This window comes from Narcine bancroftii, chromosome 14 (assembly GCF_036971445.1).
Source record: "Narcine bancroftii isolate sNarBan1 chromosome 14, sNarBan1.hap1, whole genome shotgun sequence".
NCBI lineage: Eukaryota > Metazoa > Chordata > Chondrichthyes > Torpediniformes > Narcinidae > Narcine > Narcine bancroftii.
Genome location: NC_091482.1, coordinates 1,281,291 through 1,294,145, shown reverse-complemented (window position 1 = coordinate 1,294,145; position 12,855 = coordinate 1,281,291). Strand labels below are relative to the sequence as shown.

At 43.8% G+C, this 12,855-nt stretch overlaps 1 protein-coding gene across 4 annotated transcripts in view; it reads left to right on the top strand.

Annotated features, from left to right (window-relative positions):
• Nucleotides 1–12,855, top strand: part of smg6 (SMG6 nonsense mediated mRNA decay factor) — a 340,784-nt gene that overhangs the window by 84,913 nt on the left and 243,016 nt on the right. For all 4 annotated transcript variants that reach the window (XM_069910299.1, XM_069910298.1, XM_069910296.1 and 1 more), the window contains one exon: nt 9,726–9,871. In XM_069910299.1, coding sequence (XP_069766400.1) covers nt 9,726–9,871 — 146 coding nt within the window. The remainder of the gene's footprint in view (nt 1–9,725; nt 9,872–12,855) is intronic.

The window sequence follows — 12,855 nt, the reverse complement described above, 5'->3', positions numbered from 1 at the left end:
GGAAGGGAGACTTTAATTTTTGTCTGGATCCTGACTTGGATAAATCAGCAAATAAAATAACAAAAACAAAGGTGGCAAGAGCAACCATTGAGGGTATGAAGGAGCTGAATATGGTTGATATATGGAGGCAGAAGCACCCAAGGGAGAGAGATTATTCCTTCTACTCAAGGCAACATGACTCCTACTCTAGAATAGATTTTTTTCTTGGCTTCAGACCATATAGAAGGTAGGATCATGGGAGCTAGGTACGCGACAAGTCTTCTCTCAGATCATTTACCCTTGGTGATAATGGTTGAAATGCCAGACAAACAGGAAACAGTTTATAGATGGCATCTTAATCCATTGCTGTTGATGAAACTGGAATTTTGTAGTTTTATAAGAGTGCAAATAGATTTGTTCTGTGAGGCCAACTCCACCTCTACTCCAGATAAATTTCTCCTCTGGGACACCATCAAGGCGTATCTGAGGGGTTAAATAATTGGATACACTAGAACAGTAGGATACACTAGAACAGTAAGAAATGAATATGAGAAGGAGGTGCTTGAATTAGAGCAGGAAATTGTCCGTTTGGAAAAGGACTTCCTTTCCTGTATCAGAAGACCAATAAAGGGCTATTACAAATATGAAGCTGAAATAAAACACGCTTCAAATGTACAGTATGGAAAAGAACATACTGAGATCAAAACAAAAATATTACGAATTGGGGGAGAGAGCCCACAAAGTCCTCGCATGGCAGTTGAGGACTGAGCAAGCCTTGAGAACAATCAGTGTGGTCCAAGCTGGGAAAGATAGGGTCTCCTATAAACCGAAGGAAATTAATGATATCTTCTGAGAATATTATGGTTTATATAAATCAGAATTGGTGGGGAGGTTGTACATAATTGGTGAGTTCTTGTCCAAGATAGAGCTGCCAAATTTGGATTTAGAAGAGCAGGAAGACTTAGATGACGAGATAGAGAAAGCACTGAGCTCATTATAAACTAACAGGTCTCCGAGGGAGGATGGGTTTCATCTGAGTTCTATAAGGAATTCAAAGATTTACTGATGCCTCTTTATATGAAGGTGGTACATCAGGCAATGGAGACTCATATGCTCCTGGATTTTTTTTCAACAGCAATTATTACAACAATTCTAAAGAAAAACAAAGATCCATAGTTGCCATCTTCTTATAGGTCAATTTCGTTATTAAACACAGAATATAATAGCCAAAGTCCTGGCAAATACATTGACAAAGTATTTGCAAAAGCTAATAAATAAAGATCAAGTGGGTTTTGTACAAGAAAGACAGGCAGTAGATAACATTGGTAGATGGTTGAGTATATACACCTGGCACAAACCAGAAATAAGAAGGGTCTTGCCATGGCCTTGGTTGCAGAGAATGCATTTGACAGAGTGAAGTGAGGTATTTTATTTAAAGTGCTGGAGAAATTGGGGCTAGGGCCAACTTTTATTAATTGCATATGGGCGCTATATCACAAGCCCAAGGCGAAAGTTGTGACCAATGAGCAAGTTTCCTCAGCCTTCCCACTGACTAGGTCTAGTTGGCAGGGGTGTCCATTAACTACAGCTCTGTTCATACTGGCTTTGGAAGCATTGGCCAAGGCCATTTGTTGGGATCCAGACTTCAAGGGCTATAAAGTAGACCAAGAGGAACACAAGATCAACCTACTTGCTGATGATGTGTTGGTGTATCTGAAAGACCCAATGAAATCGCTGTCCAAACTGCGCTCTACCCTGGAGGACTATGGGAAGGTTTCTGGGTATAAGATCAACTGGGACAAGAGCAAAATTATGCCACTCACAAGAGGGGACTATAGTCAGTGTCAAGAGAACTGTTACTTAAAGTGGGCGCTAAATGGGATCAAATACCTAGGAGTTAGAATAGATAACAATTTAAATAATCTGTACGTTAAATTACACCCCATTGCAGGAAAGATCGAGGACAGGGTCAACTGCATTAAAATGAATGGGTTGCCAAGACTTCAGTATCTCTTCCAGACACTGCCTGTAGCATTGCCCCAGAACCTGCTTTCACGGTTAAGAACATTTTTATGGAACGAGAAAGTAGCCAGGCTCTCTATGGAGAAATTGACCTGGGATTACGGTCTGGATAGTTTACGGATGCTGGACCTCAAAAAGTATTATTGGGCAGTCTCATTCCAGCCAGGTAAAGTCAGGAAAAGAAATCGGCCTGAACCCAGGCCACCATGCCGCGACCAACCTTTAACTCCCTGATATATTACTTATTCTGTTGTAGTGAATGTTTTTATTGTCTTGTGAGTTTTTTTTGACTAGTTATACATTAAATGTCATGTATCATGGGAGGGTAGGGAAGGGGATAAATTTGGACTCAACAGAGGAATTTTTATAGTATGGATTTGAATAAATTGTAATCAGTGTTGATTGTGTCCAAGTCTGGAAAATTATAAATAAAATATTCCCCAAAAAAATCAGTCATTAACTGCCCGTGGGAAGAAGCTGTTTCTCTGATCTCTTTCCCGACGGGAGTGGTTGAAAGTTGCTCAGTGTTTTTGCAATCCCTCTTTAAATAACTCACCGATGGGATGACCCCAGTGATCCTCTCTGCCGCTCTTATGGTCCTTTAGATTGATCTCCGATGTGATGCTCTACAGCAACTGTACTACACTGTGATGCATCCGGCCAGGACACTATCAATAGAGCTTCAGGAGAAAGTTGACAGGATAGTTGCGGGAAAGATCGAGGACAGGGTCAACTGCATTAAAATGAATGGGCTGCCAAGACTTCAGTATCTCTTCCAGACACTGCCCTTGTCTGCCTCAGCCTTGGGGAGTGCAGCTGTTGCGTCTTCCTAACGAGTGAGATGTTTTGTATCCAGGATAGGTCAATTCTTAAGTGGACTCCAAGGAACTTGGTACTCTCTTCTCTGTCCACCACTCGACCCTGGTCCTCCTGAGGTCCATGATCATCTCCTTATTCTTGTCCACGTTGAGACTTGGGTTGTTATTCTCGCACTGCTTCACAAGATTTTCTACTTCTTCTCTGCACTGAATTTCCTGCCTCTCCTGAGCAGAGAACTTTAAACTTACTATTCCAGATTTGTGGCACTAGGCATCAAATTGTGATTCATCTCAGACAATTGTATGAGACAGCTGTTGCAATCCAGGATTCTGCCTGTTCCTGAAATGCATGGTAGACAACCTAGTGCCCCTGATGCAACCACTGGCTGTGGGGAAGCTTGGCATTAGGCTGAAATTTGACATTTCTATCCTGTGCATCTTCTGACAAAACAAGTGGTGTTTGTTGAGTTGAGAATGCAGTGTTACGATAAGTATTCTTTACTTCAGACTGTGATGAATGTTGGCACCAAGCCCATTTGAAGTTAACAATCTGGAATCCGTCGATAAATATGTGTGGTAGGCCTGATTATTGTCCGGTGAAAGATTGTTGACCTGAAACATTGTTGCTCTTTTCAGATGCTGCCTGACCTGCTGAGTATTTCTGCTTTATTTCAGATTCCAGCATCTGTTTCAGGAATTGTTCTCATATGATGACTGTCTACATTCAGGAACCTCTATGCAGTAGGGTAGCATCAGTTTGGAGACTCACCTTGTTGTGGGCAAGAGAATGGCGTTGTTCATACCCAGCTATGTGACTGCAGGACAATAACTATTATTTGGAAATCTGAGTCTCATGGAATATACTTTTCCGCTGATGTCTGGAGACTCTTCTTAACCTGTAGCTCTCTTGGTTTCATGATTGTCCAGTCCTCAGGATAAGGCAGGATTTCGTAAGTGCCTGGATGTGAAACTATTCAAGTGGTCTCCCATCTTACAATGTTTCTTGCAAAAGACATTCAGAAAATGGGATTATTGGTGACAGCCAGCTAATTTAGTTTTACTTTATGATAGGTATGAAGTTGGCAGAGTGGTGAATTCCGGGTCAGTCCTTTCTCGGCTAAATTGTGTGCAAATGTCATGGGGAAATCAGGAAATGGCAGCACATCAGTCTTCTCAAGTGAGGACTTTGGACCCATTCCAGATGCAGTCACACTGGATCAGAAATGTGGAACACATGTCCAGATCAGTTGGACCTGAGTTATGGAGAAATTTGCAGTATTAAATATGCACAGGGCACCTGGATTAGATGGGATATGCTCCAGAATCCAAAAGGAAATTAGTTTGGGCTAATGATTTTTAGATTGTGCCCAAGGGTTGAGAATTGCTCAAATCATTGTATAAGATACAAGGATTAAATTCTCATGAAGACAAGTTCTTTTTCCAATTAGTGCTGGTGTCTCATGGCAATGGAAGGCAGGAATTAGACTAATCTAGTGACTGGAAAAGTGCAGAGAATTAGAGTACCTGTTGAAATCAAATAAGATACTATTTATTGACATGTAATAAAACAGAAATGCAATATTACATGAAATTGCTTTTAGTCTGCCATAGAGAAGGAGAAGCAAAAGAGAGCCCCCTCAGAGTCACTGAGTTTGCCTCCAGCGCTCCTGCACAGGTTCCAAAACATTGGCAATCCAAGGCCAGATCAAAACCTCCAGAATGAGGAAGGCTTCAGCCCCCAAGACCCTTTGGAAACCATTGTTGCCCTCAGCAACCAAATCCAAGTTCCAATACTTGGTTCTCATGAGCCAACCTCCAGCAGCCCACAGTCTGGTGTGAATCGCCAGCAGCTCATTACCTGCAAAGTCCCTCGCTAGTCCACCACTGGGGTCACTGCAATGCCTCTTGGCCGCTGCCGAGCACAGGTGCCTCCACCTTGGGCCTAGAACCTGTGGTCACGGGTTTTAAAATAAAACACTGTCATTTACTTTAACAGACCATTTAAAGCCTGTTTTGAGCCGTTGGGAGGAGTACTGGGCATTAAGACCCTTTGGGGAGCACTGTGTCTGCGCTCCCCGTTCTCTCTGGGTCCACACTAGTGTCACCAGCTCCCAGTGCCAAAATGGGACTGGAGTCAAAACTCGAGCATTTTAGTAAATTAAATCATTTCTACATTTTACCGGAAAAATTTGACAGAATGGGAAAGGACAGCATTTCCTGCCCTATAAGTTATCTTACTCATATCAACTGGGAAATATTGCAATATTACCCTATCCTTCAGTAAACTGCATACGGAGAACATGTGTATGGAATAACCTAAAGATTTCAGTGGTGCATGAGAAGGACCACCAGTTTTTTAGAGCCTCAATGGCAGACCTATCAATACGGTCTTGCCAATATTGTTCATTTTCAAGGGAAGGAGGCACGATACTGAAGGACTTGGAGGGAAACATCCATGTCACGTTGGCTTTGTAAATTGGTGGGTACATGTCGACCATTCAGAAGTGCTTCTAAGAAAGGATGTGCTATATGGTGTCCAAGTTTGCTATCAATGCTGGAGAGAGAAATGTAAAAGAAAACTCTTCAGTTTGCTATTAAAAGTGAGCAGTGTTCTTGTATTTACCCTGTTTTGATGGGTCTGTGATTCAGAACAAGGGCTGCCCCAATGAACCTCGTGAATTGGTATTCTCTCAATGGAAGGGAGCACAAGCTATGCATTGGAATTTTCCTGTTTAGATTGGAGTCGAGCTTGGATCTGGTGTGTGTTTATACTCAGCAGCACTTAATAGCCTGGCAATAACGAAGCAGCAAGACTTTCTGTTGGCGAGCATTCAGGTCTAAGTCCATGTACTGGCATAGGTGAGTGGTGACTGAGATCCTTCTACCTGTGATGTTCATTACTGTTGGGTTGAAGATTGTCAGAGGGGCATGTTATTCTACAGTGAAACCTCACTTCAGTGAAAGCACGTTTCTCAGCCAGCTTTTGTGGCTTTCATGCAAAAAGAATGTCAGAATCCCTTTTGTACTTTCAGTGCCTTATGTGCTGTTAAGTTAGTCCCTCATTTTTCAGGAAAAGCTTCAACAGTGAGCTCTTATCATTCCCATTAGATGCCCAAGGTCTTGTTCAGCTGCAGCTTCAAGCGTCATGAACATGATTGGTTAAATGTGCCAACCTTTTGTAACGTGGTGATATAAAGTGAGAGATTCTCTGAGCCTTCTTATCTCCTGCTTGAAACCTACAGCCTCTCAATTACCACATCAATCTTTCAGTGCTCATATTCCCATTTTGTATGTGTGCGCTTTTTGGTTCTATTTATTTTAATGTAACTTTATTGAAAGGAACAAGGGCAATGCACCACATGCTCGCTAAGCCTACTCCTACAGCACCTCCCAAACTTGTGGCCTTTGCCACCAGGAAGGGCAAGGGCCGCAGTTTCAGGCACACATCACCACTTGCAGGTTCCCCTCCAAGTCATGCACCAACCCGATTTGGAAATATATCGCCAGTCCTCTATCATCAATAATCCTGGAACTCCCTGCCAAATAGGACTGCGGCAGCACCGATAGAGGGACAGCAGTGATTCACGAAGGCAGCTCATCACCACCTTTGCATAGGCAATTAGGAATGGACAATAAATGCTAACAATGCAAAAATATTTCTGGGTCACATCGAGTTCTTTAAGTTCTCTCTGCACCTTCCTTACCTGTGATTTGATTCTGCTATTTATTGTCTTTGCTGTGGGCAATTGGGAGAGGCAGCAGCATTTCCGTGGGTATTGGTTGCCCAGAGGTTGGTGTATTGTCTGGAAAGGTTCGTGGAGTGCAGCAGAAAGCAAGTTCCGACTTGAATCACAATTACCAATGATCTTTATTTGATAACCAATTGAACAATAAAACAGTGCAATGGCTCTCCCGTTCACGCACTCACACACTCACGCTGACTCGCACCCAACTGTGGGACTCATCAGGGAAGCAAGGGGCTCAGTGTAGAGAGAGGCAAGAGGGGAGGATTCCCTCAATGATAGACCCTGAGGGGAAATGTACCCTTGCATCAAGGCTACCCACAGGCATTTCACAGCCTCCCACCCTGGGGAATATGGAGGACTGTGGCTCTGCTCTGGTATTCCCAGGATACCCTGGGCTAGCCTTAGGGAGCACAGTGGCCCATTACCTGCAGTTCTCACAGATGGTCTCCACTGTAGTGACCACGATCTAGGCAGGAAGCAGGAGCATCGCCAAGTGGAGGAAGAAGAGAGAGAGAGAAAGAGCCTGCTCAGACTTAAATATATCTCTCTCTCTGCAGAGCAGGGACAAATGATATGGCTTGAATTTCCCAGTTACCGGGGCCAGCCAATGACAGTGCATACTCAGGATTGTGGGTGGGCATGCACCTGATTGGCTGGTTGCTGGACAATGGGGTGTGGCTTTCAATAAAAGGAGATCGCTGATTGGCCAGTGGTACCGTTGGGTAGCTCTTGGGTATTTTCCACAGCTCTTTGCAGACAGAAGACCACTCACCATCCAAGGGGCTGGAAAGATTGTTGTTGAAGTTTTCAGTCATGTTCTCCTCCTCCAGATGCACAAGGAATTGATAGCAAAATAAGATGTGGGGTAGGGATGCTCACTGACTTCATTTCCCCTTACTGATGTTTGTGGGGTAGGAAGAACTCCTTGAGATTGCCATGTGCTGTGTGGTGGTTTCCACTGGCAGTAAGCTTCTGGAACTCAGGGCCAGAAACACTACCTACTCACCCCTCTTCAGGAAGAAGGCAGGCTTCTCATGCATTTTAGAGACTGACAACAGCCAGTGCCGGTAACATCTGCCATTACGCAGCTTTGTTACATTGGCAGTGGACTTGGCTTTTGACCCTATTCCTTGGTTAACTGTTGAAATGGCGAAGAGTCCACAGTCATTGCTTCATAGATGGGAGAGGGAGAGGTTCCCAACAATGGAGAGGCTGAATGAACCATGGAGCCAAGAGCCACCCACATGAAGTAGTGAGCTGTAAAAAGAGATGAAAACAAAGATAGTGGCCTCAGCCCCTTTACAGGTAGAACCTCTGTAATTCAACAACTTTGGGACCTGGCCATTTCCGGACCACAAAAAATGGCGGAAAACAGAAATTGACCCCGAAAGGAACCCCCTATGTAAACACATTAAAGGTGGAACAAAGCTTCAAACAGGAAATAATACAGTGGGGTGGAATGGTTAGTATAGTGGTTAGAGCAATGCCTTTACAGTGCCAGCGATCGGGACATTAGTACAAATTCCTTAGAGACAGTGTGGGACTCAAACCCCGGTCTCGATAGCAGATGCTGTAAAGTTTGTACCATTAGTACAAACTCCTTAAAGACAACACAGGGCTTGAATCCCAGTCCTGATCGGAGCTGATTCAACCTTTACGGTCCCACGTTGCCTTTAAAGAGTTTGTACTAACGGCGGCAGATTAAAAACGTGCTGGACCACAGCACCGGATAATAGAGGTTCAACCTATATCAGTGATTATGGTTCTTTCAAGATGATCTATATTTGTATTAATGTAGGAGGTTTATCTGCACAAAGACTGTTTGGGGAGGCAGAGTGTGAGCCAGATTGCACTGGCAACCAAGTCTCAGAATCAAAGAATTTTTGCAGCCTGGAACCATACCATTCAGCCCATCTCATCCATGCCAACCAGTTAATCCCATCTCTCAGCACTTGCTCCATAGCCCTCTATGCCAAACCAATTCAAATACTCATCTGGATACCCCCTTTCAAGTGGTGCATTCCTGCCTCTGATAAAGGGGAAGTTTCTGTAATCTACCTATACCCTCAATTTTGTATAATTGTATCATGCTACTTCTCAGTTTCCTCCACCACAGTTTCTCCAATCTATCCTCATAACCAAACTGCTCCATTCTAGGCGCCATCCTGGTGCATCACCACTACACCCTCTTCAGCATGATACCATCCTTCCTACATCTTGGTAACCAAAACAGTATGCAGTTCTGCAGCTGAGATCTAACCAAGATTTTGTAAAGTTGGAGCATAATTCCCCTAAATATATGTCTTCTTAATCATGTTAGTTACCTGAATAGATACCTTGAAGAAGGGCTCAGGTCCAAAATGTTGGTTATATAACTTTACCTTCTATGGATACTGCAAATCCTGCTGAGTTCCTTCAGTATTTCTGTGTTTTCACTAGTTACCTTCATTGCCACTTTCAAGGATCTACTTCCACACGATCAACAACTCAGCCATTCATCACGTCATCTCCCACATCTGTATTCAAATCATTCATCAACATTACAAGCAGCGAAGGTCCCACATTGATCCCTGTGGAATACCTCTAGTCTCAGGCATATAATCCCAAAATCTATCCATTAGTTTCATTGTCTCCTGTTGCCAAGTCACTTTTTGATCCAGTTTGCCAATTTTTCTTTATTTCATGTGCATTAGTGTGAACAATTGCATTTATGGATGGTTAAAAATACAGGGGAACTGGTGGGATGGAGACAAATAGGGTGCATGAAGATGGTAGCCAGGTAGATTAGGTAAACGAGAAGGCTCAGCGGTGTATGCCTTTATTTGTAAAGGAGCATGTACGGAAGCTGAGAGATCACCTTCAGACAGCTCGAGTTATCTGTACAGTTCTGATCACATTGCCACAGGAAGGATGTGATGGCAGTAGGGAGGCTACAGAAGAGACTTGCTAGGATGTTGTGGGGAACTGAAGTTATGCGCTGAGAGCATGTTGGCTGGCGGTGCTCGCTGCTGTAAATTTCTGTTATTGTCTTTTTGGAGTATTGCTCGGTACAAATTAACGGCCCTGTTCTCTTCTTCGACTGTTGCATGTATTAGCTTTGGAATCTCTTGGGGTTGTGAAAAATACTGCAGAATGTGTGAATTGTTTATTCTTATTGCAGAATGGAGACCTTTCCATCAGTGGCTGCCAACGTTCTGAAGGAATTCCGAGTGTTGCTTCAGTACAGCCCATCCCCCATCGGCAACACACGGATGCTGCAGCTGATGGCCATAAACATGTTTGCGGTACACCGCTCTCAACTTAGAGGTGAGTCCTGCTTCCCATGTTTGGTGCCAAATACAATGAAATGGCCAACAGAGGGAATAATGTGGGCATTGTACAGGTCAGACTTCAGATCATATCTTTCTGCTGATAATCAGTCATAATCAGAGCCCAGACCCTCAATCAGCTTTGAATTCATCCTGCTATATCCACTTTAATCGTGTCTTTCTTTCTTAGACATTTTTGTATGATTTTACCAAATGGCCTCTATGGGAGCAGGTCTCACAACGACCATAGGATACTTGAAGAAGGGCTCAGGCCTGAAATGTCAGTTAAATATCTTTACCCCCTATTGCCACTGTGGGACCTACTAAGTTCTTCTAGCATTTCTTTGTTTTTACTAGATGATCGGTTTTGCCCATTCTTAAGCAGGTCATGGGGAACCATCATCTCAAGTCACTGCAGTTATTCTGGTGCTGGGGGTTATTTTGGTTGGGGCCAGGTTTTCTGGATTTTCATCCAGTGACAATGGTCTAGTTCACATTCACGATGGGGTGTATCTTGGAGGGGAACCTGCAGGAGTTGATGTCATCTGGCCTTGTCCATGATGGTTGAAGTGGTCATAGAAGCAATCATAAAGAGATTCAGCATGAAACAGGGTTTTCAGCACGTTGAGTAACCCACCCAGCTCCTTGGTGGGGAACTGTAATCGTTTTCCATATGGCTGACTTGGAGCACGTTCCATTAAAGATTTGTTGTCCAATTGGAATGGAATGTATCTCTTCAATGTTGCCATCAAACTTGTAAAGAGGATGGAGTAATGTAATTCTAATGTCATGCTCTGCAGAACTCCCTGTGTACTTTCTGAGCATCATGTGAACACACCAACCATTGCCAATTGTTACCTTTTGCATGGTGACAGTCTGTTCGTGGCCTACTCACATTGCACAGAAGGCCAAAGTAAGAAAGGACACAGCAGTTACAGTGAAATGCCCCACCCCCCAGCCGGTGGAGAAACAACTGGAGTTAAAGCAGTGCAATGAGTAAGCGCCACATAATGCTGTCACAGATCAGGCTGGTGGATGGTATGAATGTTGATGGTGGTGGATGAGGCGCCACCCAAGTGGGATGTTTTGACCTTTGAGTGTTTTCGAAGCTGCACTCACCCAGGTAAACATACAGTATTCCATCATGCTCTGACTTTGTGAACTGTAGATAGTAGAGAGTCTCTGGAAATTGAGAGGTGGGTCACTTGTTGCCAGACATCAGGAATTCTAACAAAATTGAACTGTCTGACATCTCCCCTGTGTACAAGGAAGATCACAAGGTTCTGGCCTAGGGCCCAGCTATTTCCCTTTTCCCTTCTGCAACCAATGTCTTCCACCTGGACTGGGTGACTCCAATGCTGAAGTGCACTTGAGCACTTTTCCAATATAATCCTCACCATTTCCTTTCCTCTTATTTTCCTGTGACATTAGCATCATTGTCTTGTTTGAAAAAACCGAAGCAAGATGCTGATTGGATACTCAGCAAGAAGCAGGAGCAGACAGTCTCTTTTCACTGAGGTCATGGCTGACTTTCTACCTCAGTACCAGTTTGCTGCACTCTTTCCCTGTTCCACACTACATAAATATCCAGAAATCTTTTTATCACTTTTTTGATTGAGCCTCCACAGCTCTCCAGATGTTCACCATCCTTGTTGGTAAAGAAATATTTTCTCATTTCACTCATAAAGAAGCCCTAACCATTTATTCTGACATGGTATTCCCTGGCCCCAAAACCACTTGGCACTGGAAGCATCTTCTCTGCATTCTTGTCAAGCCCTCTTAGAATTCTGCAAATGTAAACTGAAGAGAATGCTGTTCTCTCAGCCTCCTCTCTAAGCCTGGGACCAGTTGAGTGAATCCTTGCTGCCCTCAATGGCAGTCATTCTCAACAATTTTTCGGCTATGGCACACCACCCACCCCGCCCTGACCCAGGACTCTGCTCAAAGTTTAGGGGCCCTCTTCCCTGTGAAGCAGCCAAGTTTTGATTTTTCCCGTACTTCTCTCCTACTGACTACACAGAAAAAAACAAATATTTATGTTATGTGAGATGAAAAGAAAACAAGGCTTTTACTTCAATGTGCTGTGGCCGGCAGTAGGACTCCATTGAGAATGGCTGATCAAAATTGTTAATCCAGGCACAATCTCTCTAAATGGCTGTAGAATTGTGATGAACTTTCCTTACTACTGCATTCGAATCCTTCCTAATCCCTTGCTCGCGGCACTTGGGATTTTAGTAACCAGTGAACACTTGTCCTTTGAACATGAACACCTCCCAGACTGTCACTATTTAATCTACCCACCTTTTTTCACTTTGTGCACCAAAATTGGATGAAATTACAATTTTCCACATCACTTATGTTCTTGCCCACTCACTCAGCTTTCACATATTCTTTGAGGCCATTTTTACTCCTTCATCCCATGAATTTGGTGCAAAACCGAGTTTTATATTAACTACAAACTTGGAAATATGACTTTTGGTGCCCTTGGCTCTCTCTCTTCCATACAGATGGGCCCAAAGCACCAATCAGCCGCTGCCTGACACCCTGAGATCATTCTGTTTATACGCACTCTTTGCTTTCTGATTTGATTTGATTCAATTTATTGTTGTAATAATTTATTGTTGCAATATTACATGAAATTTGTTTTTGTCCGCTGTAAGGCAGACAGATTCGGCATCATCAGGAATTGTCTGAAGTGCCTCATAGTCAGAGAAAGAGAAGCAAAAGAGAGTTCCCCACCCCCCGAAGAGTCACCGAGTGTCTGTGGATTTGCCACTCCCGCACCCCCTGCAGCCGCACAGAGTCCAGTCTAAATCAATGGCAGCTCAAGCTCCGACAAGATGAGGAACCTTTCAGTGCCCTCAGAATCCTCTCGCATCCCAATTCTGATACCTGCTACCCCTTCACTCAGTCTTGAGCCAGTCTACAGCAGTCCGCAGCAGGTGTGAATCCCTTGACCGCAGTCACCAGCAGCCCACAGCC